The sequence below is a fragment of the Pelodiscus sinensis genome, chromosome 3 (genome assembly GCF_052426305.1).
Source record: "Pelodiscus sinensis isolate ZL-2025 chromosome 3, ASM5242630v1, whole genome shotgun sequence".
Taxonomy (NCBI): domain Eukaryota; kingdom Metazoa; phylum Chordata; order Testudines; family Trionychidae; genus Pelodiscus; species Pelodiscus sinensis.
In genome coordinates, this window is record NC_143054.1 from 197370873 (window position 1) to 197396751 (window position 25879).

General features: G+C 40.0%; 1 protein-coding gene across 5 annotated transcripts in view; it reads right to left on the reverse strand.

Moving 5' to 3' along the window:
• Positions 1 to 1356: 1356 nt before the first annotated feature.
• The window catches only part of RALGAPA2 (Ral GTPase activating protein catalytic subunit alpha 2), a 379885-nt gene continuing 355362 nt past the window's right edge, over positions 1357 to 25879 (reverse strand). For 2 of the 5 annotated variants that reach the window (XM_075925791.2, XM_075925790.2), the window contains exons 39-40: positions 15622 to 15661; positions 10924 to 11060 (exon numbers count right to left, since the gene is read on the reverse strand). In XM_075925791.2, coding sequence (XP_075781906.2) covers positions 15657 to 15661 — 5 coding nt within the window. In that variant the 3' untranslated portion in view covers positions 10924 to 11060; positions 15622 to 15656. Of the gene's footprint in view, positions 11061 to 13652; positions 15662 to 25879 lie in introns of all 5 variants that reach the window. The other 3 variants (XM_075925792.2, XM_089777560.1, XR_012903061.2) reach the window with 2 other exon arrangements.

A 25879-nucleotide genomic window follows, 5' to 3' on the forward strand; every position in this document is an offset into this window, starting at 1 on the left:
AGTACTTGCTACTTCTGACTCAGAAGAGCCAGAACTCTACACATAGCAAGGATCTGGCCTTAATGCAATACCATCTGCCGTAATGCAATACCTTCTATTCATTAGTAACATAGGAATTTTTAAAAAATCATTAAGATCAGAGTTTTAGGATCTGCAACACTCTACAAAATTCTGTTAAAAGAATCTTTTTCTCTCTCGCCTTAAGGCATTAACACCTATGTAAAAGTTGTTTGAAATGTAATCATGCAAATGTCCTGGCACCTGTGCACCCCATGTAGCCTGCTTCCCCTCTGCCCCAACCCCGTTAGAAAGGACTGCAGAAAGTCAGGACACTCCAGTCAAACTGCCCCCTGCTTCCACCTCACTACACAGATGCCAGCACCCACCCATCCCCTTTTCCCCCACCTACCTCTCTGCAATTTGCTCCCCTCGGCCCAGCTTGGGGCTGGGATAAAATCCTGCTTGTCAAACTTTCAGGAACCAGCAATCTAGCTGGGCGTTAGACAAGACACACAGCATTAACAAATTATCCATCGCTCCCCCACCTCTCCCCTGCACACAGCACAAACTTCCCCCTGCCTCCACCTCACCCCAATGCCAGCACCCCCCCCCCACTTACCCTATATGCAGTCAACCCCATCCCTCCCCGTTCCCAGCCTAGGAGGCTTGAGGAGAGTGGGGTTTCTGCCGCTGCCCTGCACTCTCTCCTCGCACAGACACAGCTCTCCAAACTCCCCTCCCCTCTGACTCAACCAGCCAATTACTTTTACACTCTCACTCCTTCCCCTCCCCCAACCACTTATTCCCACCTTATTTCCCCTCCTTACCTGCTCTGGGAGCTCCTCCCTTTCAAGCATGCAGCTCCATTTGCAGCTGCTGCTCAGTGAGAAGGTCCCTTTCCCCCCACTGGTCAGCTGAGCTCCCTGCCTGTGCAGGAGCTCTGAGCCTCTGCGCCGGGCTCGTTAAAGGGCTGCACCATCATGCAGCTGTGCAGCTTACAGGGAACTTAGATGAATAGTGGGCATGAATATTTTCTTAACTGGGGCATGAGAAAAAAGTTTGAAAACCACAGCTCTCTAGAATATAATACGTACAGGTTTGAAAGAAACCCCAAGGGCGTGATTTTCAGAAGTGCTTAGTGTTATCCTAAAACTTTGCTTCCACTGTAGTCAAAAGGGACCAGTACATTATGTTCATACTCACTTTAAGGCCCTTTTAGTGCACCAGAATGCTGCCAGAACAGCAGGGTAACTGAGAATTATGATTTAAGTGTTTTACAATAGCACATTTGGACTTGCTGCATATAGCACATTTCATTAAAGCATCTCAAAATTTTACACACACACAAAAGTCAGGTTACAGTTTTAAATAATTTTAATTAAACTTAGTTGGGTGCACAACTCGCTTAACAAAGATTTCAGATTTGCATCATAAAAAACCTTTTGATATGTTAATCAGAAAGAAGGGCATTTCAAGCATGGATTTCATCTCACAGATATTAAAATACAGGCAAATGCACCACAACAGGACATTGTAGGACCTGCTTTTTATAACTGAACAGGTGATCGTGTGCCGCCTAAGGTATGTACAGACACTCCAATGTGATTGGATTTTCATGTGTCCATTATTGTTCAGCAGTACAGTCAAGACTAAAACCATGTGGAAAGGAGTTCCACATCTCCCATATAACTCCACTACAGAATACAGCATTATCATAATCAATATCTTACCTCACCTGACATCACAGGGGAAAATGTAACATTGGAAAAATTTTCAGAATGCACCTTTCAGTTATGAAACTTCACGTTGAATGATTTTTTTTAAGCAGCAAGTGGCCACTCTCCAGGGTAACACACTTTGCCTTAAAGTTATTTTTTAAAAAAGGATCAGTTACTATTTCTAGAAATGAGAAAACTACTTTGGAGCTATCATAGTCTAGTAAAAACAAACTCATATTCAATGTCTTTCACAATGCCCTGGGAAGTTCAGGGGATTAGTGCAAAAAGTGTTAATTTTACATCACCTTTCCTCTTAGGTTAGAAAGCTGACTTTGTCCTTAATTTACACAAAACTATTTCAAAGCAAAGGTTCTTTTCTATTTATGGATTGCCTGGCTTTTGTCAATTTAAAGCTCAAAGTCCACTAGGAGTTTGGATCACTGTAGTAACTGATGACATATTAGCTGTAATACCAAGGCAGGGCAGAGTAGGTTAACAACATACATCAGTATCAGTTCAGAACGGTCTTAACTGTTAGGCTAAGCCAGCATTTTACTGCTCTTTTCTATAGTTTTTCATATGTAAATTATATATTAGTTCAAAAGAAAAAAATCTCAAAATGTCTGACACCTCCATCTGGTGGGTACTTACATTCTTTTTAACAATGCTATTTACTTGGCAGACTTCAGAGGTCTGGTCTATTGTATGCAGTTCTGTTTAGGGACATTTATGCTAATATCATCATCATTGATCATACAGGCCTTGAAACACAAATGTTCAAGTCAAACGCATGTTTAAATGCTTATGTTCATCCTTGTCCCATGAACCACTTAATGCTCTAGTAGCCCCACTGACTTCAATGGGAGGCCACATGTTTGTAGGTGCAATGGGCCTGATTCAGAGCCCATTGAAATCTATGGAAAGAATTGGCATCAACTTGAATAGGCTTTCGCTCAGGCCCTCTGTCTCGTTGCAAGGTGTAGAGGATCAGGCCCATAGTCATCACAGGACTCAGTGCTGATATTCGCTATCTGGGTGATTGCTTCAGTAATGAGGATCATGATGTGGGCCATCTATCAGGGAGGGATGTAAATGGGGAAATTAATGCCTGAAGCACAGTGAAGAGACCCTAGATGATCATTAATCCTGAGCATCAAACTTACTGCTATTTTTGCATTGCTGAAAAAGAAAAGGAAAATCGCATGGGTGGATACACTTGTTTATGGGTCAAATAATGATGCAGTTTCAATTGGAACGTACAGTTACAGTCCTGTAAATTAGTTAGCATTGCATTCATGTTCATATTGCAGAATTAGCTACTGTTCCCCTCTGTGCATTAGCTAGGATATATGACAACACTAGAGTATCTGAAATCAGACAAGGGTGTGGCCACGTGAGGGCCATGACTCCAGGCATCTCCCCCTTCCCCAGTACTCTGGGCCTACCCCACTCAGCCTGGCACTGCAGCCGGGGAGCGAGGCCAGGGCACTGGGGCTTTATCTGCTTTGCCCTAGGCTCCATCCCAGGCTTATCCCACTCAGCCTGGCTCTGGAGCAAGGGTACCAGGGCTTATTCCACTCCCCAACACTGCAGTCGGGGAGCAGGGTTGAGGTGCTGGGGCATAACCCTGCTTTCCAGCATTGCCCGCCCCCCCAAAGTCAGGGCCCCCCCAGTGGGCCCTTCTGGCTACACCACTGAATCAGATGTGAGCTGTTCATGTCTTTTGACTACTCAAATGCATTCGTTAAGCACAAAGATAACTTAGGTGTCCAAATTCCATAGACTCGCCAGAGGAGGTGGTTAACTAACTGTCCTTTGAAAATTTTCCCAGTTTCTTAATGTGTATCAAACTATTTTACAGATTAAATCCCTCATCTTGCAAACACACATGTGCACTGCATCAGGGCCTTAATTTCCACCAGTGAGGGAAAACAAAAGTTTTATGCAGTCTTTCAATTCTGGTGTATCTTTCAATTATTTTAACCCTTTTCTGATTGCCCTTGGAAACTGGGTTCTGGTAGTTGGCTCTGCTTGCCCACCATTGTTAGATTCCCAATTGCTTGCCATGCCGCAAATAATCATCAAACTGTTATTTTCCAAGACAAACTTCAAAGCTGGGGGCTGGAAATCAGTCACATATATCCATATTTAGGACCCTAAATCAGTGGGCAGATTTTCATTCTTATTGACTTGAATGGGAGTTTCTGGCTGCCAAAATTTTTAACCATAAAATGAAGTTATAAGATTTTGCTAACACTTTAGTACAACACAAACAGAACACTTATAACTCACTCTTGGCAGCTCCAGCTAATTAAACTTTCAGATCACACTAATCAATTTACAAACACAATGTCTTCAGAATGCATCTTCTGCTATGTAGGATTAACTTTCATTTCAGTATCAAAAGTTCACCCAAAGGCTATTTAGGAGACATCTCTGTCACTCCCTCATCTCTCTAAAATAGATATGGTGGGACTCCCTTTTCCCACCAACAAATGCCCATATATAGAACTGACCGCCTTCCTTTCTGTATGTTAAAGACATTCTGAGGCTTAGAACAGGAGGAACTCTCACTGAGCATTGTGTACAATGAACGGTACATAAATAATGTCTTTGGGGGGTGGTAATGGTCTGTAATTATTATCAGCAAAATACTGCAAAAACCCCTTCAAAGGAGGCTGAAGATAATGCCACTGTTGCATAGCCTCTGCTGGTTCAACCTTGCCAGAGGCTACGGCTGAGAATGCTTGCCACATTCAATACAGTGAGAATGCTCTCATGAGGGCACCACTTCTGCACTTATCCAAAGAGCCATTTCTTTGAAAATATTGATCAAATGTGCTTGCTACTGGCGGCTGAGTGCTGCAATGAATGCTCCTAAATAAGATCCAGAGAAAGGATGCGGGTGGCTGCGCTGACTCTAAGTTCAGTAGTCAAAGCTCCTTTGGAGGAGGTGAGGCTTCCTGACAGCGAGGGGAAAAAAATAGAAAAAGGAGCAAATTTCAGTCTGAATTGCCTATGTGCATCAAGGACACAGCCATCTGTGCGAATAAAAGATGTGGCATTCCAATGAAGAATCAGCTTGATTACCTTGAGTATCCCCATCTGGGCTCAGTTTGGAACTCCTCACTCAGGCAAATCTCTCTGACATATGGATGGCTAGGAGCCTTGTTGAACATTTCATATAGAAACAGTCCAAGAGTTATAAAGATTTGTCGAAAAGGGGAGAAAGGCTTTGCTAATTGCAGCCCTTTTCATTTGTTTGGGAGCAGACTGCATTATGTCATACGTTATTAGCCGATAAGAATCAAACTCTGTATTCCTAGTGAATATGCCTTGCTCCCATAAAGTCTTATAAAATCAGACTGGTTGAATTCATCTCTGGGATATCTACTTTGACTTTAATACAGTTACATAAGGGATGACTCTGACTTTTCTTGTGTGAGTTGCATGACCCAAAACAAACCAACTTTTTGAATCAAGTTCTAAAGAGCAAAAGTTGTAATTCTCCTGTCTAGTGAAACTCACCAATAGGGCTTTTCCCACTGTCTCTCAAAAATCATCCTAGGACACACATTAAACAGCTTCTAATGAGGCAGTTCCCAAAAAGTTAAGTAATCTGTGACATTGTTTCTGAACAATCTCAGGATGTCTGAATGCATCCATTTGTGCATAGGATTACATAATGGGTGTGCACTGAGCTTGTCCCTCCATTTCACAGTTTCATTCAATCCCAAACTGAACATACAAATACAGATTTGATAACATTTCAAAGCTTTTTAAGGGCCAGACTGTGCTTAAGCCGTTAGCCACACTGGGGAGCTGAGAGGTTCCATCATAATATGAACCCCAAAGGAAATTCAAGTGGGGCTCTGGGAAAGCACATGCTGCAGCGACTCATTGCCGCTCTGTTTGAAGGCACTGTGCTCTGTGCCATGCCGGGCGGGATGGTAGATGCTCTTACCATGCACCCTTCTGAGGCATTAGTATTGCTGCCAGCATGAGCTGGGAGCAGTGACTTATGCTCTGGAATGGGATTAATTCTTGGCCCCTGCACTTGAGAGCAGGAAAGGATTTAGTGAGGTGGTTGGTGACCTCTTGGAATCTAGTCTCAGAGGGGTCAGTTTATTTTATGGAAGTCCAGTGTTTGACTTCGGAGAGGATGATGAACTGAGAAGATTGTATGGTATGTCCAACAACAAGAAAATTACATTGCCCAGCCATTTCCACTTCCTCTCTGCTTCTGCACAGTTTCGTATACTGGACATTACAGATCATTCCACTATGAGAATATATAAAAGAGTGAGGCTTTTCCAGGATCTGTTTCTAGCAAAAGCCACAGGAGCCATGATTTTATAACTTGTGATAAAAACAAAACCCATTGTTGTGGAAATATCCATGTAACCGTGTGTGCTAGGAAAATAGATGCCCTTCCTAATCAGCAGAGACATTAAAATGTGGCATCTTACTGGTTCCAGGATGCATTTTTAAAAGATTTCCCATCTTCCTACTTTACTAGTACACAGGATACAAAATTGCCTCTTCACTATGAAGAATGCAGTACATTTATTCTGAAGGGAAGTTTCTGAGTTTCTCTAAAGATACAATTGCTCCTTTCGTTGTTAGGATACAACCATATACAAAAGAAATATTACGCTTTAGGGATGTAAAACCCTACTTAATTAGTTAACCATTTAAATGTTACATTTAACTGTTCATGGATTAAATGGGCAGGACGGCCCTTCAGCGCAGCTGCTTCCGTTCCAGCACAGGACTGGAAGTAGCAGCCCCATGTGCTGGGGGCCTGATGGGGCCGGAGCAGTTCTCCGCCCACATTGGGCCACATGCAGGGGGCTTCTCCCGAAAATGGGTAACCATTACCCAATAAGCATCACTCATTACCATCCCTATTATTTATGCATAATTCACTTGCACTATATGACTACTCTTTACACTTTGGGTAAGGTATCTACCCAACCCACAAGGTGGTGCTTCTAGGTGAATAAAAGTTCCTGGACATCATGTTCTTGTAAATGATCTTACTGGCAACTGAAGAGTAAAGATCTATCCACTACAGCACCTTTGCCAAATGACATGTGGAGTTGCACTATGGCAATAAGATATCTTGCATCACATCAGCACATATTTCTGGAGTAATTTTTTTCCCAGTTAAGGGTACTATGAAGCATACAATCAAGAGAACTGGAGTGGGAGAGCTTTTTCAGCAACAGCTATTGTAGAGTTTGGTCCAACACAAACATAAAGTGTCTTTTAGGCCCGGTTTATAGTGGCAGAGAAAATCAATGCAAGATATACAACTTTAGCTATGTGAATTGCATAGCTGGAGTCAACGTACTTTGCACCGATTTTCTGGGGTGGCCCCACAGCAGGAGGTCAATGGTAAGGAGTACTGGTGCCAACGGAGGTGTTCTCAACATTCGGGCCATTACTAGACCCATTAAATCAAACCCTGGAAGATCGATTGCCATAGCATTGATCCTCTGGTAAGTGGAGACATGGCTTTAGTACCATGACTTTAAGAAAATGATCTCCCACCCCAAAGTTTTACCAACTATTTTTAGACACTGGGATTATTGTCATTGTGATTCATCCACTAGTCACTACATGAAAGGGTTAATTGGAGTTTCTCTCATGTACTGAAGATGTTCTGGAGATTTCTCTTTAACATTGAAATGAGTGTATTTGTAACAATACTTTTCAAATTTCTAGGAAACCCCAAATGGTGAGGGGCCAGAAGTGAACTGTCCTTAGGTTAAATTGAATCTAGTTGTTGTTTTTTAATTATACCAAATGGCACTTGAGCCAGGCAAGTGTGTTGCTGGATAGCTGAATAGTTTTCACTGATAAAGCTAAAAAAACCCCCAAAACTTCCACCTGCTCATTCATAAAGTACAACGCACTTTGAAAAAAAGTCTAAGAACGCTGTAGGTGACTTCACAAGGACCTGCATGTGATGGAATAGTCTGGTCCCCTGTACTTTTGTGGATTAGCAGTGTACATGTCTGATTGATGCCTACAACAGGCCAAATTCAGCAGTGGCTTAAGAGCGGTGTACAAGGAACAGAAAAAAAGGTATAACTTTTTGGTACTTAGCAGGTATCCAATCTTGCCCACCACATCCTATTTCATAGCCTCATGTTAGCAATTCTTTCAGCTATACAGCTGCTCAGCTTCAGTTACACAAATGCCAGATCAGTGTCAGTTACATTGCTTCACCACTCACACTGGATAGTAACTTACCTCCTCATGGAAGTCACTAATGAAATTGTCCAGTGTTTGCCATAAGAACTGCATATATTTATACCAAGTCTTAATTATGGCCAATAGCTCTGTTCTCAAAAATGGTGTTGGTAAGCAAATGCCACTCTAATCCATCCATAATATTAAAATCTACATTTATTATTGGAATTAATATCAATAAATCAGTCCCATAGGATCAATGTATCATGTTTTAACTTGGCATCTAAACAAAGGACCTGAGTAGCTATATATACCACAAAGATACATATTTTACATGTAACATCTTTTTAAATCAGAATTACACTGTGAACTGAGATTTAATTGACTTCTGAGGAGTTAAGAAAAGGTGGTACTTGTTTGTTTTATACTACCAAAACCCTCATATTCTAATTTTTCTTTTTTTAAAAGTATTTTTATAGCAGGGAAATAATAATTCTGCACTTTCATTCTCTCCTGCATTAGAGGTTGGTGTCCTTTTAGAAAGAAAGATTGTTTTATTTAAAAAAAAGCCCCATGATCTAGTCCACATGTTATGAATTTGACATACATTTTATTGGGTAACTAAGCACAGTCATGGCCTCCTTACCCAACAATTATTAAAATGAAAACATTAGATAATGCAATACACATTTTTTCTAACTTACTTAATAGAGAGACAATCAGAAAGACGCAAAGAATGAGATTTGAAGAGACAAATGGCAGTCAGCAATGTAAGCAATTCAATTATGCTTTGTGCCAGGGGGCTGACTGAATTTACCTGTATACTGTAAATGCTAGCTAGTGCAGACTATGTACTAGCATCAGAAGCAACAATTTCCAATTTATGCTCTGGATAATGAGTGCATCCCATTTTAATTTTTCCTGATAAATTGGCTACCATTAGAACCAAATAAACTAATACATAAAGTCAATAACAAAATGCCAGTCTATAACTTATTACTATAAAGATTTATCAAATAGTATTAATTATTTACAGAGACTAAACCACAGATCATTGTCAATGTGAAAATAAACATTCACTTAATGTATACATAGACAACAACAACAACAACAAAAAATGGCTATGCACTGGTGCATTTAGCTTCCCTTAAAGTAGCTTCCCTTCAATTAAGGTAAGAAGTCACATTATGTTTTCAGGTAAGCAGCCATCTTAAACACCCACAAAACAGAGACTGTGTTAACCTGAGGAAGACAGGAAGGTTACAGGGGTATGATACAAAACTCAAAAATCAGGTAGTGAAGGTAACATATTAGATCTGATGACTACTCCCTGTCCTTCCAACAAATTAAAAAAAGAGTCAGGAAATTCAGTTTTGAAACTAAACACCTTTCATACCCTGTTGTTCCTAGGTATTACAGCATCATCACATGGAAAATCAACGTCTGTTCAAAGACGTTGCAATACAAAGAATGTCTGACAGAATTTCAGCCTGAATTTCCTACCTTCTATTAAGTGTTTAAGTGGTTAAAGTATATGTCTCTTATTTTCCTTGGTTTTATGGTAATAATTAAGTTTCTAAAAATAATGAACATTGCCCTTAATTTCTCAAATTGTCTGTTCATTCCAAAACATTTGCACAATACGCAACTCACCAAAAGAACTCTATGTAATGTGTCTTTAGAGGGTTCTTACAATATCTAGGACTAATTAGGGATACTTCAATTTGCAGATTATTGCCCTGTTGATGTGCTGTAGCAGTGTGGGTACCAAGGGATGTGTACTGGTTCCAAGTTTTAGAAATCTGGGTAAGAAGCAGTTATTACAGATGTGCACATTTGCTCTTCTAAATCAAATCACTGGTCATTTTATTTTTCCACACAGAGAAAAGGTGATTAGCTCACATTATGCATTAATCACATGCAACATTTGATATGACAAAATGACCCTATACTGTATCTAAAGATAGAAATCTTCTTTTGCAGCACTATCATAAAATACATTTGGACAGCTATAAACTAAATGGTTTGAACCAAATTATGTTAACATCTAACCTGTTTTACATTTTATGGCATAAGTATGAATATTTGTTGATACAAATAATGCCCAAACTGCAAAACCTTAAGTACAGCAGCATTGGCATGTGATGGTTATAACAAACACTGAGCGACAGAATGCAGGGGGTCTTAATTCTGCTCTCTGTATGTTAGTATGCAGCATCCCACAAAGGGCCCAATCCTGCAAGGATCAGAGCAAGCTCAGCTCCAGGATTATACTAAATGTATGGTGACATGCACCCTTGAGTAAAAGGACTAAGTGACTTCAGTCCAGGTCTTGGTGATTTATGCAATTGGCAGCACTTACCTAGATTACAAACAAATTACCTAAACCAGCTATTTGATACTTCTGGGGTTTTTTTATGCACAAAGTCTCTACTGGGGGGTATCAATTCAAAACAGAAAAGGAATTGATAACATAATGAAAAGCACCCAAGCATTCACCCATATTTAAGAGAAAAAGTCCATTTTATATTTAAATTAAATGAAAACTTGTTTTCCATTTAGACAACATTTTCTAACAGACACAGTGTTAAACTATAATTGGAATGAGAAAACAATCAACACAATGCAAGTAAATTAAATAATTGGTTTCAATATTTGCTTTGCAACCTCTTCCTGTGACCTCTGTCAATAAGTGAGTTACCCCACCTTAGTTAAATGCCTTCCATGCTGAAAAAGATTCAGTTTTGACATAGTTATTTCGATGACAACAATAATCAAGTATAATGCATGATGAGTAAATCAAGTGATATCTGTCCATCAATGATTTAAGTTTTACAACGTAAGTATGTAACTTTATAGCAAAAACTATTTCCCTTATGTGCTCATCCAAAGCATGTAGTAATGTTCTTTTGATATAGTAAAAGATTTTAATATATTCTGATTTTTTTCCAAATTCCATTGAACGGACTTTCCTTTCCAAAGCGCTTTAATTTGAAGATTTGCTGAGTGCACTAGCAGAGCGACGAAGTTTTGCAGAGGCTTTGTTTTTCGTGGCATGGGGTAGTGTTGGAGAGGTCTGCTCTGCTAACTGCATTCCCGTGGTTATAGTAAGATCAGCACTTGCGCTCGTAGTGAGACTGCCTTGAAAAGCAAGTGGGCAAAGAAAATAAAAATTATTATTAAAAAAATAGAATGTATCCAATGACTTTATAAGATACAAAAAAGAAACACAATTAAGTGGAGAGGAGATGCTTTAGGGAGGTGCTTGTTCCAATGAACCTAAGGGTCCAGAAGAATGAGCTTTTCAGTACATGGTAAGGAGGCTAGCATTGGCCGCTTCTAGAGCAAATGACAAAGGGCTAAGTTGTGACATGCACTAAGTGCCCATGCAGGAGAGTATGAACCTTGTTCACATCGCTCTGAGGTATCCACCATGGGTTGAGACAGAGTGCAGAAATGAGCAAATGCTGTCTGTGCCACCTCACAGCAGGTGTGGGAGGAGGGGTGGAGGAGTGGGTAGCGTCTTGGCTCCATTCTCTCAAAGTGCTGGCCAATTCAGGTGAGCTGGCACAGAGGGTGCTGTAAATTACTACTGCCCCCCTAAAGCAAGGAGGAACCAGGGAAGGAACTGTGGCTCAGAGGGATGTTTCTGAGTAAGTGTCCCCGGGGGCTACTTCTAGGTTGGTGCTTAAAGGTACAATCTTAGTTTAAATCTCCCTCTTGCAAATGTAGGATTAAAGTGTTATCTTGGTTGTGTTTCCCCGAATGGCTCTATGGTATTTCATTTCTCTGTTTCTGAGGACTGAACAATAGCTTGCGTAGTATTAATATTTCTGTTCAAACTACACCAGTGATGTGCCTTAATTGCTGATGCTGAAGAGAAAAAAAAAGCAACATTTTTTTTAAACAAGAAAGCAGTAAATGAAATCACCATAATTTCTGTTTTAGGCAAGAAGGCTATTTAAGAACTTTATGCAAAGCTTAGCAAATCCCAGTTGGCTGTCTTATACTCCATATGTATTTACACACTTATTTTACACATTTAAGTTACAACTCATTTATTCCCAAAAGGTGATTACAACTAGAGGTCAGGACTAAATGGCTTGTGTGAATGAGAACAGATGAGGACACAGCTATTAAATTCAAAAGTAAATGAATAAAATTAAAGCATGTGTGCAACTCTCGTCTTTCCCCAGTGCAATTATAATCATGCTCTGAGGAATACAAAAATGCATGCTGCAACACAGCTCTGTTGTTGCTACTGTCGTTTTGACTTGTCCCAGGATACTTCTGTAAGCGCGAATGCCATTTCATCAGCTCTCTCTTGGTGCAATATTTTTAAACAATGGTATAGCTCTCCCTTTAAATCTTCAATATAAATATTTTTATTAGAGATGGGATTGAAGCAAAGCCCCATATCCAAACACCTCCAAACCTTTTGGGAGGGAGAAGGAAGATTCAGAATTCAAACTCAAATCTAGATCTACATTTCACAGTTGGCTTCTATGTCTATAAAGGGCTGAACTTTCACAAACTTCAGATCTAGAGCAACATTTTACAATGTAAACATATCTCTAACGTATCAATATACTATATTTTCAGATCACTCCTGTACCTAGATTTAATGTACCGTACTTGTGTTAAGATAATGCTTTACATATTTATAGCACCTTGTACACTGAGCAGTCCCCAAACCCTGCAGATACTGTGCACAAACACTGCCATTGAAATGCATCCACTTCTGAATTATATTTGCAGTGGAAGATGGCAACCAACTGGTTGAATAGCATGCTACACAACAGTGGGAATAATTGACTGAAAAACCATGAAGTAAATTGTGCCCTCATGAAAATTGCCAGGAAATCTTTCATGTCCAAGAAAAGAAGACAGGACATCAATTAGAAAGGTTTTAACTGAAAGATTCCATTTGCTTTCGAAGGACAAAGGACTCAGTTGATTCTGCTGGGATTTGAACATGTGCTTCTAGGTATTTTAAACCTGATGCTTAGGGCCACTAAACTACCTCTTCCTTTCCCTTCTTGTACTGACCATAAAGCCAATGAGCCAGAGCCCCCACATGCTACGGATGCATAAAGGAGCTGTAAACCCCATCTAATGGGTGTTTCGCTTTGCTGGAGCAGTGGAAAGTAGCCGCAGCACAAGGGTGAAGCTAGCCCAGTATGTTTCTAAAGCATTTTCATTTGAATCCTTCTTTCCTAATGCCTGACAGAAGGGACCCATTCTAATGTTTGCAGCTGGCATTCTAACCAAGACTATAGCTTTAGCTCCTCCCTGAAGGGCTTAAGATGTTTTACAGAAAATATATTTCATAAAAGTGTAAGTTTAGGAGACATTCTCACAAATCAATTACACAAAAAGCAACTCCTACTGGGGTAGCTGCAAGCAATCCTGGTTTATCTTCTGAATGCTTCTTGAAATTCAGCTGTACCACTGTGAGCTAGATGTCTGCATTAATCTTACTTCTCAGAAACAAAGTCTGGAAATTCAATTGTTCATTTCCTTATTACAAGGTTTAAAACAAAGCACTCATTACAAGGGTGAAACTTGTAATCATTAAATGCAACTACATTAGTAAATATCATAGTAGCACATGAAAAAACAAAAGAAAGGATGATTTAGTTCCTGTCAATCTGAAAACCTTACTGTTCATTTGAAAATCTTATACTACTTAACAAACCTTGTACTCACATTTCAAATTATACTTTTACTTACCAGTTTTATATTTTAAGTCAACTGTTTGGAGCAGAAAAAAGCACTTCCAAATAAATGAAAAATGTGATTTAATATGCAAAGACACTGTCTATGAAAAATGTGGGCCTATTAGTTTGGGCTTAGAACTGGAAAATTGCTGTGTTTTCTCTAAGAAAGAAAGCAGGGAGGAGGAGGAGGAGGAGGAGGAGGAGGAGGGAAGAGGGAGGTGCTGTATTTTACATTCCTGCAGCTAAGCAGAATGGCAGATGGTCAAAATAATACAATTTTCACTGAACGGGCAAGCTCAAGCAATATTCATGCAGGCTCTCAACAATACAGCTCCTGCGCATAGAAAAGCAGTGCAGTTCAAACAGTGTGTAAGAAGGAACAGCCACACCTAAGCATTTAGAATCATCCCCAGCATTCCATTAGCCTTTACAGTTTGTACATTCCATCAGTCAAAACTTTCTTCTGGCGAGTCCTTAACTATGCAATCAACCTTGAAGTTCCCTTTAAACTGTCTTGATTGATAGGGAGACAGCAGCTGCAGAATGAGCAAGTAATAACCACAAAAGATAAAGGCTTTCATACAAATATTATAATTCCACTTGCAAGCTGTCTGGCACAAACTCAAATTACTTGGCCTTCTTGCAATGGAAGTCTGGAACCGTATTCAGCTAACATACTCTAGCCCATGTAACTAAGTGCCACTTTAGTGAAAGGAAACAGGACAATACACACAGAGAGAAAATACACAATACATTTATATAAAGTTACAATGTTTGTGAGCGATTTAAAGATTTTCTAACAGCCCAAAGGAGATTTATCTCAATCTATATTCTAAAAATGTGATTTGGGGAGGAACAGGCTGCACAATATTTATAACTCCTTAAAGCAATTATAAAAGTGGTGGGGTAAAGTCTATCATTAAATAATGAACGTTAGTGTCTGAGATTATGATTTACAATTGCCTCTGTTTTTGCCTTCTAACATACACAATTCAAACACACTCCTACCAAAGAATATTCTAAGCCCATTCATCAGTCCACCAAGCTTCTATTTTGACAGGTTATTTTTTAAAGGCTCTCAGAGTTGCATTCGTGAATCAGGATTGAAGGAGTTAATTCAGTGCTTCAAGCACTCTTTGCCTAAGCCCAGCCTACCACTGAGCATATCCAGCCAGCATGCTGCTGTCAGGCTGCTTCCTTCCATCCGATCAGCGCATTGGAAATTGCCCAGACAAACAAGCAGAACGGAGGAGCCTGCAAAGGTCACACCTGGCGTGTGGCCGGCCGGCCTGCTCTCCGGGTCCTAAACCACACCCCCAATCGTCAGGTTCAGGGCACTCTGTGTTTCCCCTCTTTTGTCTTCTTTTCCTCCCCCAGCTGTTCCATTCAGAGGCCCAAGTTCAGCAATCTGCCCTCCCCAGAAAGGGAGGCCCTTATTAAGCTGAGCTAACTCAAAGGGCCAGCACAGCACGTGCCGCTCCTTATCGGCCCCATCTCAAGATCCTATTCCATGGTGCTTAGCCAACAAAAAAGTAAATGGACTTAACTCCCATTGGCTCCCCTGCAGCAATTCAAACAAAAGTGCAAAGCAACAAAGACATTTTCCACTATGGCAGGTGTTGGTGTCAGATTCTGCCTGCAGCAAACAGGAGCAGAAGAAAGAGAATGAAAGAAAAAGAAAGAAAGAAAGAAAAGTACGTGCTTCTCAGACATGCAGGGGGATGCCAGGCAGCCCAGCCCTCAGAGCAGCTACTCAGAGGTGGGCATAGTCAGGGTCGCTCTTTTCCTGCATACAGCATAGAACTCATGGTTTGGGGAAAGAGAGAGAGAGAGAGACCTGGCCTGAAGGGACTGCAAGAGAAAGAGAGACCCCCACACAAAGCAAGTGTTGTTTCAGCTTTAAATTAGCAATATAAAGAAGGAAGCCAGTTAGTAAATCAAGTGATGCCAGTGCTGTAGCCTGCTCGAGGTGTCACTCTTACCTTTGTCAATTACCGTAATGAGACCTTTACATATTTTAATCTAAAGGGAAAAAAACACAAAGTCATATAAATAAAGAAACAGCACACCTAATACACTTGTATGAGGCTCGCAGGTCTTGTTTACACCCATTTAGTTGTGCAAGAACACGTAATTGTGCATCTTAACACAAACAAAACTTTCAGAAAGTAAAGTTCACATTTGTGTCATTATCTGGCGAGTTGTATGTGGGACCAGTATACCCACACGTCTCTCCAATGTTGGTTGAAACATGGAGAAAAAACATGAATACACAATCATTTCCATCCCACTTAGGGCATATTACATGCACATTACTATGAAATTATAGAAATGATAGTGCTCTATTATTGCAATTGCATATCCAGCACAGTTAGTGTCTGTATAATTTCCAACAGCTGTAAACTCTGAAGTTTAATAAAGATTGAAATCGCTTTTAACTGCTGGTCAAGTTAAAAATCAGCAAGTGAATATGTAATATTAAGATCTTTGGAGTACATTTTAATAATGTAGAAGCCCATTTATGCCTGCAAAAATGCATGTGTAATTGTGTGCCTACTTGTGCAAACAGTTTGTACAACCACAACCTCAAATAAGGCATTTGCATGAACAAATGGAGCTTCAGATACCTCTGTGATAATTTACATATGCAACTACTTGGTGTGCAAAATTATGATAGCTATATTGTTCAATTTCACATATTTCTTGTGCATGGATCTCAAGTTCTGTTGCATTATGTCTAAAAGGAGATTACAACTTTCAGTTTGTAAGAAAGAGGAAAATTATGCTTCTATGGAATGATTTGAGATTCCTGGAAAAAGTTTAAAAATAATTCATATTTCTGATAGAGTACCCTTTAAACCACACGTAGCTTTAAAAATCCTTATTTTTTAAAAGGATTTTTTCTTCTCTGCTGATATTTATAAGACTCTTTCCATCTGGGAAGAGAAGGCAGTACTAGAAGCAATACCATTAAATATGACGGGTCTCATTTCTTTTTACCCCGCCGCCACCGTGTATGTCTGCCTGCTATTTCAGTTTGAGCTTTGCTACTAACACCCTCTTGCATTTGCTGTGGAAGGACATATTTGTGAGCTCTCCTACTTCATAAGGTTGATGTCATCTGCTAGAATGAGTGAGAGGAAGCGCAACTGACCAACCAACACTAAACCAGTGAAATGGACTAGACAGAAAGGGATGATAAATACACAAAATAAACTGGAAAATACTGTTTTCACTCTATTTTCTCTCTTTTCCAATAATTTTAGATGTTAGTGTAAAATCAGAATGATAAGGTTTAAGGTAATAGTGCCTAGTTTTTACACAGGGTGTTTCATCAGTAGATATCCAAGTGTTTCACAGTTTTTAAATGTATTTAATTCCACAGCACCTTTGTGAGTTAGGGCAGTGCTATTCTCTTCAATGCGCAAAAGAGGATCTCAGAGACAGAGAGGCTAAGTGACTTGCCAAGATCACACAGGAAGTCCGTTGTGGAGTAGGAAATTAAATAGTGGCCCTAGCCCCTGGACTATCTGTGGTTCAGAAAAAGAACCACCCAAGACTAAGAGGGACTTGAAATATTTCCAGGGATGTGAACTTATCCTGAGAGATGCTAATCTCCCAAGACTCCTACTGAAGGCAATGGGAGCATGATACCCCTCAGAATCAAATAATTCATTATATTAGAGCTTTTAAAATCAAAACCAATGATCTACAGTAAAGGAATAATTAAAACAGCAAGGGCTAATCAGCCCAAAGCCACTTCTGCAATTGCTTGCAGCCAGCAAAGTTCCACAAAACACTTAAGCTCCATAGCCAGAGGAGCTAGTCCATCTCAAAGGCCATCTAATGCTGGAGAAAGGGCTGGCCGGTATTTTAAGGCTGACCCCTTCTCAAGGTGGAGCTGGTGAATGGGAATGATACCATCACCCAGGAAGCTAGCTCACAATTGGCTGGCTGGCTGGTTAGCTGGCATTTGTCAACCCGGGAAGAAATTTTAAAGGGGCCATACTGCTTGGAGCGTTCTTGGCTGCCTGACAGGTCAAGCAGCTGGAGCTGTCAGCTTGGAAGAAGAGAGAGGCCCATCAAGTTAACATTCCTTGCTCTACGAACTGATTGCTAGGAAGGATGATCCCCCCACCATTGTCTCTTCCAGAGATCATGGGGAAAGAGCTGCCCTGACCAAACCAACAATGTAAAGGCCCAGGCCCAGGCAGAGAGAGATTGCACTATGCAGAGCATAGCCACTAGCGCCGTGCACAGTGATTACAACAAGCTGGAAGTAGCTACCATGGCCTAAGCAGTCCTGGGGGGGGGGGGAGACAAATTGTGAGCAATGGTATCTGCCCTGATCCCCCAGGCAACTTCAGCCACGCGGTGTTTTTTCTTCCATTTGTAGAGCAGGAAAGCCCCTTCCACAAGACAGGGAAAGCCTGTTGCACAGCCACTGCTTAACAGGTTTGCCTGACTAGATCCATAAAAGAGAGGGGAACAGATCCTTCATTGGTGTACATCAGCATGACTTCAATGGAACTCACCAACCTATATTGCTTGACACCATCTCAGGATCTGGCCCTTTGCATTTACTATAGCTTTTTGTCACTGATTGAATGGAACAGTCAAATTTTACTACTTCCTACAGTATTCCTTTTCCTGAAAACTGTGCAAATCATCTGCCAACATACACAATAGTAAATATTAAATAACTTTTAGAAATGTTAAGCATTTGATCAGCCTATAAAATCAGAATGGTGAATTTAGCATGTTAATGTTTTCTTCCCACATTCCATTGCAGATAGCAAGCGGAGGAGTTTCAGAATTCTGAGACTCATCATACCCATTAGCAGATCGCTGAATTAAGGAGGGTATTGCAGCCTGAAAGAAGAGATCATTACTGGAAAGGGAGAAATGATGTTGGCTGTAATTGTCAGTGTTTTCCTTGTGACTACAGCAGACATTTGTGTTTGAATGAGATTTCTTCATTACTGCCAAGCAGTTACATGCTTCTTCAGTGAAGTTACAATTTTGCTTATGATATCAGTTTGTTACCATGGAAATGACTATAATCTCACAAATTCACCATTTAGGACCCAGAAGATGGACCAAAAATTCAGTGCTATCTTGTTTGAACACACTGATTCTAAATTTTCTATAATGAATCATTGACAATTATTGAAAGGGTGAAATAGATTTGTGCTTCTGTCAGATCTAGTGGAAAGACTGCTCCTAGATTAAAGGAAAAATGTTGCTCCTCCTTATAAAATGGGCTTCTGTGAGGGACTCCAACAAACTGAAAACTAAAGAGTTTTTCCTCCTTTTAAAAATCAGTGAGCTCCACCAATCAGGTGACAGAAAACTCTGCCATCTCTTCAACCTCAGCTACCAACGCACTCTCTCTTGCCAGTTGATAGCTTCCCTAGGTGGAAGGGCCAAAATCTGCCGGTCTGCTCAAGGTTCTCTAAACTAGGATACTGAGCCTGGCCAAACAATAACCAAACCTAGACTGGGAAAACTTATCTGGGGAATTTTCCAAAGGACACTTGGACTACAGCACTCAGGATCACAGGCTCAAAAGGTGCATCAGTGGGAGCTTTGATGCAGGTGATAAGGGCATGTGAAGGCATGGATGAAATATCAAGTGCTGATGAAGATTCTCAGCCTGCCTAGAGTAGATTATGTTATGAGAGTAAGCTCTAAGGCCCATGTATTAGGGAAACTGTGATGTATGTTTCTTTAAACCCAGTTAGCAATGACCAAATGGGAATGATCTTTTTATTTTGGAGGGTGAAGCAGGAGAAACAGGGAGAAACCCTAAATTCCCAGTAGGTACAACTTCAAGGCTCCAATACCACCTACAGAATGCCAAGCCCTTTCCCTATATAGAGTCATCTGAGGACAAAATGGTAGGAAGATCAATGTCCAGATCCTTATGGAGATGAAAATTAATCTTTTGAACAGATCTGGGAAGCAGAAGGAGGATTACTTTAGGGAATATCCAAAATAGTAACTGGCATGGCAAGAACATGGTGCCAGCTAACCCACCCGCTCTCCATGGAGAGAGTAACAGGCAGACCACTTTTATAGAGTGACAATAAGAGTATCAACACTATATGCTTGAAGGGAGAGGTCTGGAGCTACAATGGAACTGTAGCTGCTAAATTGTGGTTTCTAAGTATTGAATCCTAATTTGGAGCCATAAGAGTCCTTTAGGTACACAGTACCTTACATAGTGAGAGGATGACGACTTTACTGAGGTTGTAACTGTAGTGTCTATATAGGACAGAGTACCCTAGATGATGACACACTTTTTTGGTGGTCTGTAAGAGTTACATACAGCCTTTGGTAAGGCAAGCTTGGCACCAGGTTTCTTACAGGACTTGGTGATTAACTCTTAACATCTAAGTGAATTTGCGCTTACACAATAATTGTATTTTACATACTATCAAGGCTTCTAGTATCTACTCTGAGAGTTTTGTGAATCTTCCTCTTATCATTGACCTACCTGATGATTTTTAGAATGCAAAGTCACAGAGAGTCCAATTAGACTTTTCAAGACTCCACACTAATCATAATCTGTTACATTTCCTCTACATTTAGATATAAACATTGTTTTTGAAATTGAAGGATTGATGGTACTGGAGTTACCCAAGCACAATTCAGAAAAGGGCTAGAATACAATTCTTCAGCTACCACATTCCAGTCTGGACATGCAACACTCCAAGGCAATTATAGTTCTGCATCTTTCCAGATCAGAAAATGTCAAACTGCTGCATGGCATTATGATGTGTGCCTCTTTCCACTACGGATGAGGAAATCACCATGATTCTAGGAGCTTAGGAATCCATCCGAACCAGTTGGGACTGGTTCCTAAGATCTGGGACCCTCCCACTTCTAAAGTGACGGTGATTTTCTATTCTGCAGTCTACTCTGAAATGTTACAGTCCTGCAGCCTGCATGCTGTAACTATGAATCACCTGACCAAAGCCAGCTGTGGCCGTTAACTGCTGTGTAGCCATACCCAAAGTATTCACAATGAATAGAAGGAAATCAAGACATAATTATAAAAAGTGTCTTTTTAAATAACATGGCTGCACTGAGCATTTCTTTTCCCCTAAAAACTAAGTACTCAGCACAAGGTACTTTTAAAAAGTAAATATATCTTGGGCAGGGAACACTTTTTTATTGCACATTCCAGAAATAAAAGAAAGGTTAGTTATTTGATATCATTTTGAAATAAAAACAAAACGAAAAATGGAGCGACCTGGCTGCTAAGTTTCAATCTGAGGTAAATGAGCTAGTAAGAGTTCCATGGCATTAAAAACCAGAGAATGCTGGAAACGACTACAGTTCCTTCACTGAAGTAGTGCTCCTGGGCAATGCTGCAATACTCATTAAAGAATCCATTTATCAACATATGTTATCGGGTGCCACGGTTATCCTATATAGTTTTCTTGTTAGTCCAGTGACAATAAATAAAGGCCGCCTTAAAAAAGTGCAATCTGAGATTCATTTGTTTTTCTTTTCATTCTGCAATAGCCATTGGCTACTAAAAAGTAAAGATTTACACTATTTATATCCTTTCTGATAATGTCAAGCATTATGCTTTATTTTCCAAATCATTAGCATGCACAAAAATGACCTCATGGTGAACAGATGCACTTGGATATAGCAGTGATTAGATCAGTCCTCTCAGCAGTCAAGTGTGCCCATTCCAATTAACCCTTTGAAGAATCAACTGCAAGACTACAATATTAAAAGAATGCTTGCAGATACAATTCTTAGAGTCTCGTGTCAGTAGAACACTAACACGATGAGTATCCAAATGTAAACACAAAGCTCTCTAAAGGAACTTATGTGAAAAGAATTGATTCCCTTTACTAGAACTTTCAAATATTTCCATCTCAGAGGAATTAAAATCACTGTTGGGCTTCCAATCTTATACTGCTACTCTGCTTGTTTCATTAACAAGCGCAATCAGGCTTGCGAACATATTTTATGCACCTGTTAGTACATATGTATTGACCATTTAGGATTGCTTTTTTGAAAGGATGCACCATCAAGTTGCACTTTCTGAAGTTTGTATGGAGAACCAGTATTTTGTCCAATAATTGTTGTGTTTTTTTTTTTTTTTTTTTTGCAAGGAGAGGCAGGAGGAAGAAGGGGGAAAGGATGTAGCTAAGAACACCCTTTAAAGGAAAATCTGAAAAGGGACAGAGTGAGAATAATTAAATACTGAGGGATTATGGAGGACGTCCACGGTTGACTCTTATATGCAGCCTAATTAAAACAGAGCATGTAACATTACGGTTTAGCAACAAAGGACCTTATTCTGATCTGTTGATCCTAAATTTGCATGTCTCATAAGTGAATCATGATGTGTACATTCTGTACTTTCAGTGTCTAAGATGCATGGAGATCTAGCACTACTTATGAAAAGTTGCTGGTCCTACAAAGAGCTATGGAAATCAGAGTATTCCCATGCACAAAGGTAAGCATCCCCATAAACATCTGCAGGATGGGTGCATAAGCCAGTGGTCACTTTATAATCCATGTCACATGAGAGTCTGGGGCAACATTCATTAAGTAGCCTCTTGCTATTTGCTAGTTGTCTGAGTTTGTCATAGAACATGAAAGTACAATGAATTAATAAAAGCTGCATGTTATTAATGGCCATGTTTTCATTGCACTCATCTATTAAATATTTGAGAGAGTTTGTGTCTGTCTGTCCGTCTGAGTCCATTTATTCAAGAACTCCTAAACGGTAAGAGCTACAATCACCACATTTAGTAAGCAGCTTCCTCTTCTCATACCCTAACGGGTATGGATATGCCAGGACAGTAGGATGTGCATGGAATGTGATTATTTAATTAAGTGGAAAGGGAGAGCTGTGATAGCAGGGGCAGTTATACACCCAAATGGCCACAGGGGGCAGCCGGTACGTGGGCAATGTGGCCTCTGCTGCTCTGGGCTGGCCCCTGGGAGCTGCTGGTGGCTTCCCTTCACCCTCTGCCCTCAGCCCCTCTTCCCCTCCTACTACATACTCAACCCCCTGCCTTGACTCCTGCACACCCCCTATGCACACCTAGCTCCTTGTCGTGAAGGACCTGAGCAATATCAGGTAAATCTAGTTTACAGTATATCACAGGATGTTTTTAAATCTTACATTTCTTAACTGCTTACAAATTCTAGGTACTATCTGGGATTGTGTATATGTATATACAGTGAGCATGGATTATGATCTGTGTTGCTGAAGTTAAAATGGAGGAAGAATGGGCCCTAAATACACCATGAAAGCTTAAGCTGTCCAGGGTCAATTTTTCCACTTGGCTTGCTACTTGGAGTGAGGGTGGGCGTGATGGATTGACCTGCCTTGGGCAGTTCCACTTTTCTTTGCAAGTTTCATTTCTCTGTTTTGAAATGGGCAATCCCCCTCTGTGTAACCAGAGATCTTATCAACATGTGTCAAATTTCAAAAATGGAAGAATGCCACTTCCACACAAATTGCACAGCCACTCTGCTACATACACATTTAAATAAGGTAAAATTCTGAACGACACGAGACACAATGGATAGTAGAAACTGTATCTGTAAGTACAGCACTCGTAATACTTGCAAGCTGAAATTATCACAGCTTGTATTTGTTTGCACTCAAACTTGCTCTGGGAATAGCTCACAAAATAAATTCAGTCTCCTTTTCCAGGCATTGATGTGAACGAATGGATGTGAATTCATTAATATGAATTTAATGGTATCATTCTTTTTGTTTTAAAGCAGAGGTGGGGAACCTCAGGCCTGGGGGCTGGATGTGGGATCCAACCCCTGAGGCTCAGCATTGGGGAGCCTGTGCTGGCACTCCAGCTTCCCCTGCCACCTACCGGCAGGGCTGGAGCACACAAAATCTGCTAGCCTGGGGCCCCCCTAGGTGCGAGGGGAATGTGGGGAGTTTATTTCTCCTTCTCAGTCAGGGGCTTCTCACTTTGCTTCTCACTTCCCTACTTCTTACCACCGACTGATTTTTCTGTGCGTCAGCAGCCCCCGACCCAAAAAAGGTTTCCCACCCCCGTTTTAAAGGAATGGTAATACCATTTCATGAAGCATCTGCACATAGAGATGCAAATATACACCGTCCCGATTCCTTTTTTATATGCGGAGGGTAGGGTGGCGGGTTCGAGTCCCAGGTTCCCCACCCCATCCCAGCGAGAGGCGCCCTGAGAGCAAGACATTGAGTTGGTAATGGAAGATCTACTACAAAATCATAATCTAAAATGATAATAATGGAAAAGTTCTATTAATCCAAATGTCCCAGATGTTACAGGAAGATGTGTGTCAGCAGATCAGTGTGCCCATGCTGAGCTTCCCCACCTCCGTGAGGCTCTGTTGGATCTTTTTGCAGAATCAGGACCTATATTAATGCTTGAGCCCTGAGACTATTCAGGATTAACAACAACCGTGCAATTACTTGAGTTATATCCGGGTTTCAATATTGACTTAAAGCCGAAGAGTGCACAGTCCTGAAATCTAATTATAATAGGAATCATAGTAATCCTGACATGAAACAATTTAGTAAGTAAGCAGTAATAAGTAAAAGTATGGATAGATTTTCTTTTAATCCTGGAATAGGGAAATTCTTGAGTCATGTATACATGTGTCTTTGTAAAGCCTAATATGATAAATAATTTTCATGATTCAGGAAGTTGTTTATATAGACATTTCTATTTTAAAACTATTAAATAGATACATCTCTTCTAACACATCATTTGAAATCTTATGATATAGCATTTTCTAAAGCCCATAAATGAAATTAATTTCTCCAACATGCAGTTTGCTGTGTTTTCCTTCCAGCATTCTCTAATTACAACAGATTGTTTAAAACAGATATTAACTGTCTTATAATGCTGAGTAGACTAAAGATTTGCTCAGTCAGAATAACCTGAAACCTTGGAGGGGGAATAAGACAGACTGGCAGGGGATGATTCTGAAATTAAGCTTGGGTCTGAATTTTGTGCCTTTTACTATAACTGGATACACTGAAGCCCAAAGCCAAACTCTGGAAGGCTGAAAAATCAAGATCTGAATTTTGTGACAAGTTCTGATAAGAAAAACAAAAATCACAGGAAAAGAAAATAATTATTAAGTACTAGAATAATTTAACTTGTGAACATTTTAAATGGATCTTTAGGTAATTTTGGCATTTAACAGAAATTATAAAATGTAGAAAATTATTCCACAGTAATGTCTTTTCTAGTTATGCTTGATTTGATCAGAACAAGGTGACCAAATAATGTATGCAAATGTGGTGGAACAGTAGTATGGAAGATTGACGAAGACAATAAAATATACTTAAAGTATTTTAAAATTCTGCCAAGATGCATTTTAGTTGCTGATATCTAAACAGATAAAGAACTCCAAGTTTCTAACAAAACTGGGTATGAAATCTACATTTCTATTGAAATTGATAATTTTTTTCGTCTCTGAGTTTTGGCAGGGTATATAAAAGAATTTAATTCACAGCTGTTCTACTTTTTAATGTAGAAAACATTAATCAAAGCTTTAAGTTATAAGCTTTTCTAATGTTGTTTAGTATTCCAGTTCAACAAAGATCAATAGAGGCCATCCCTGTGTTTCTTGACGCCTCTCCAGGAAGCAGAGGCGCGATTATGTAAATAGCACTGGTTCCCCTTTACTTCTGCCAGCTTGCTTATCTCCAAAGCCTTCTGCCTGCTGCTACTGGCGACCAATACAAGTACATGCATATACCTCTTATCTCCTAACAAAGCTCTGAAAGCTCAAGGATTGGAGCCAGTAATGTTAAACAATGATGCATGGCTGATTTTATTTGTAAGTGATTTATTTCAGTAAATTTAATTTCTTCCTTCAATTTTTCAGTTTAGATGGAAGATACTTGTTAACAAGGCAGAGTAAAGGGAAATAAAGCAGATGTGCTGACACGTTCATAAAGGTTTGAAATAATCTATTAAACAATCCAAGAGAGTATCATGAAATAATTAGGAAGTGTACACCCAATGGATGTAAAGAAGGGATTAAGGAATCTTTATTAAGGAATTCATCAGGCAATGACCATATACTTTTCCACAAGAGAGGAAAATTAATCCGGAGGGTGCTAGAAACCTACTCTTTAGAATTAAGGTTTCCCTTTAAAACTGATTTATCAAGAATAATTAAAATGACAAAGCAGCAACTGGTATCTTATTGAGCTTTGATGTTAACTTAACATCTTATGAT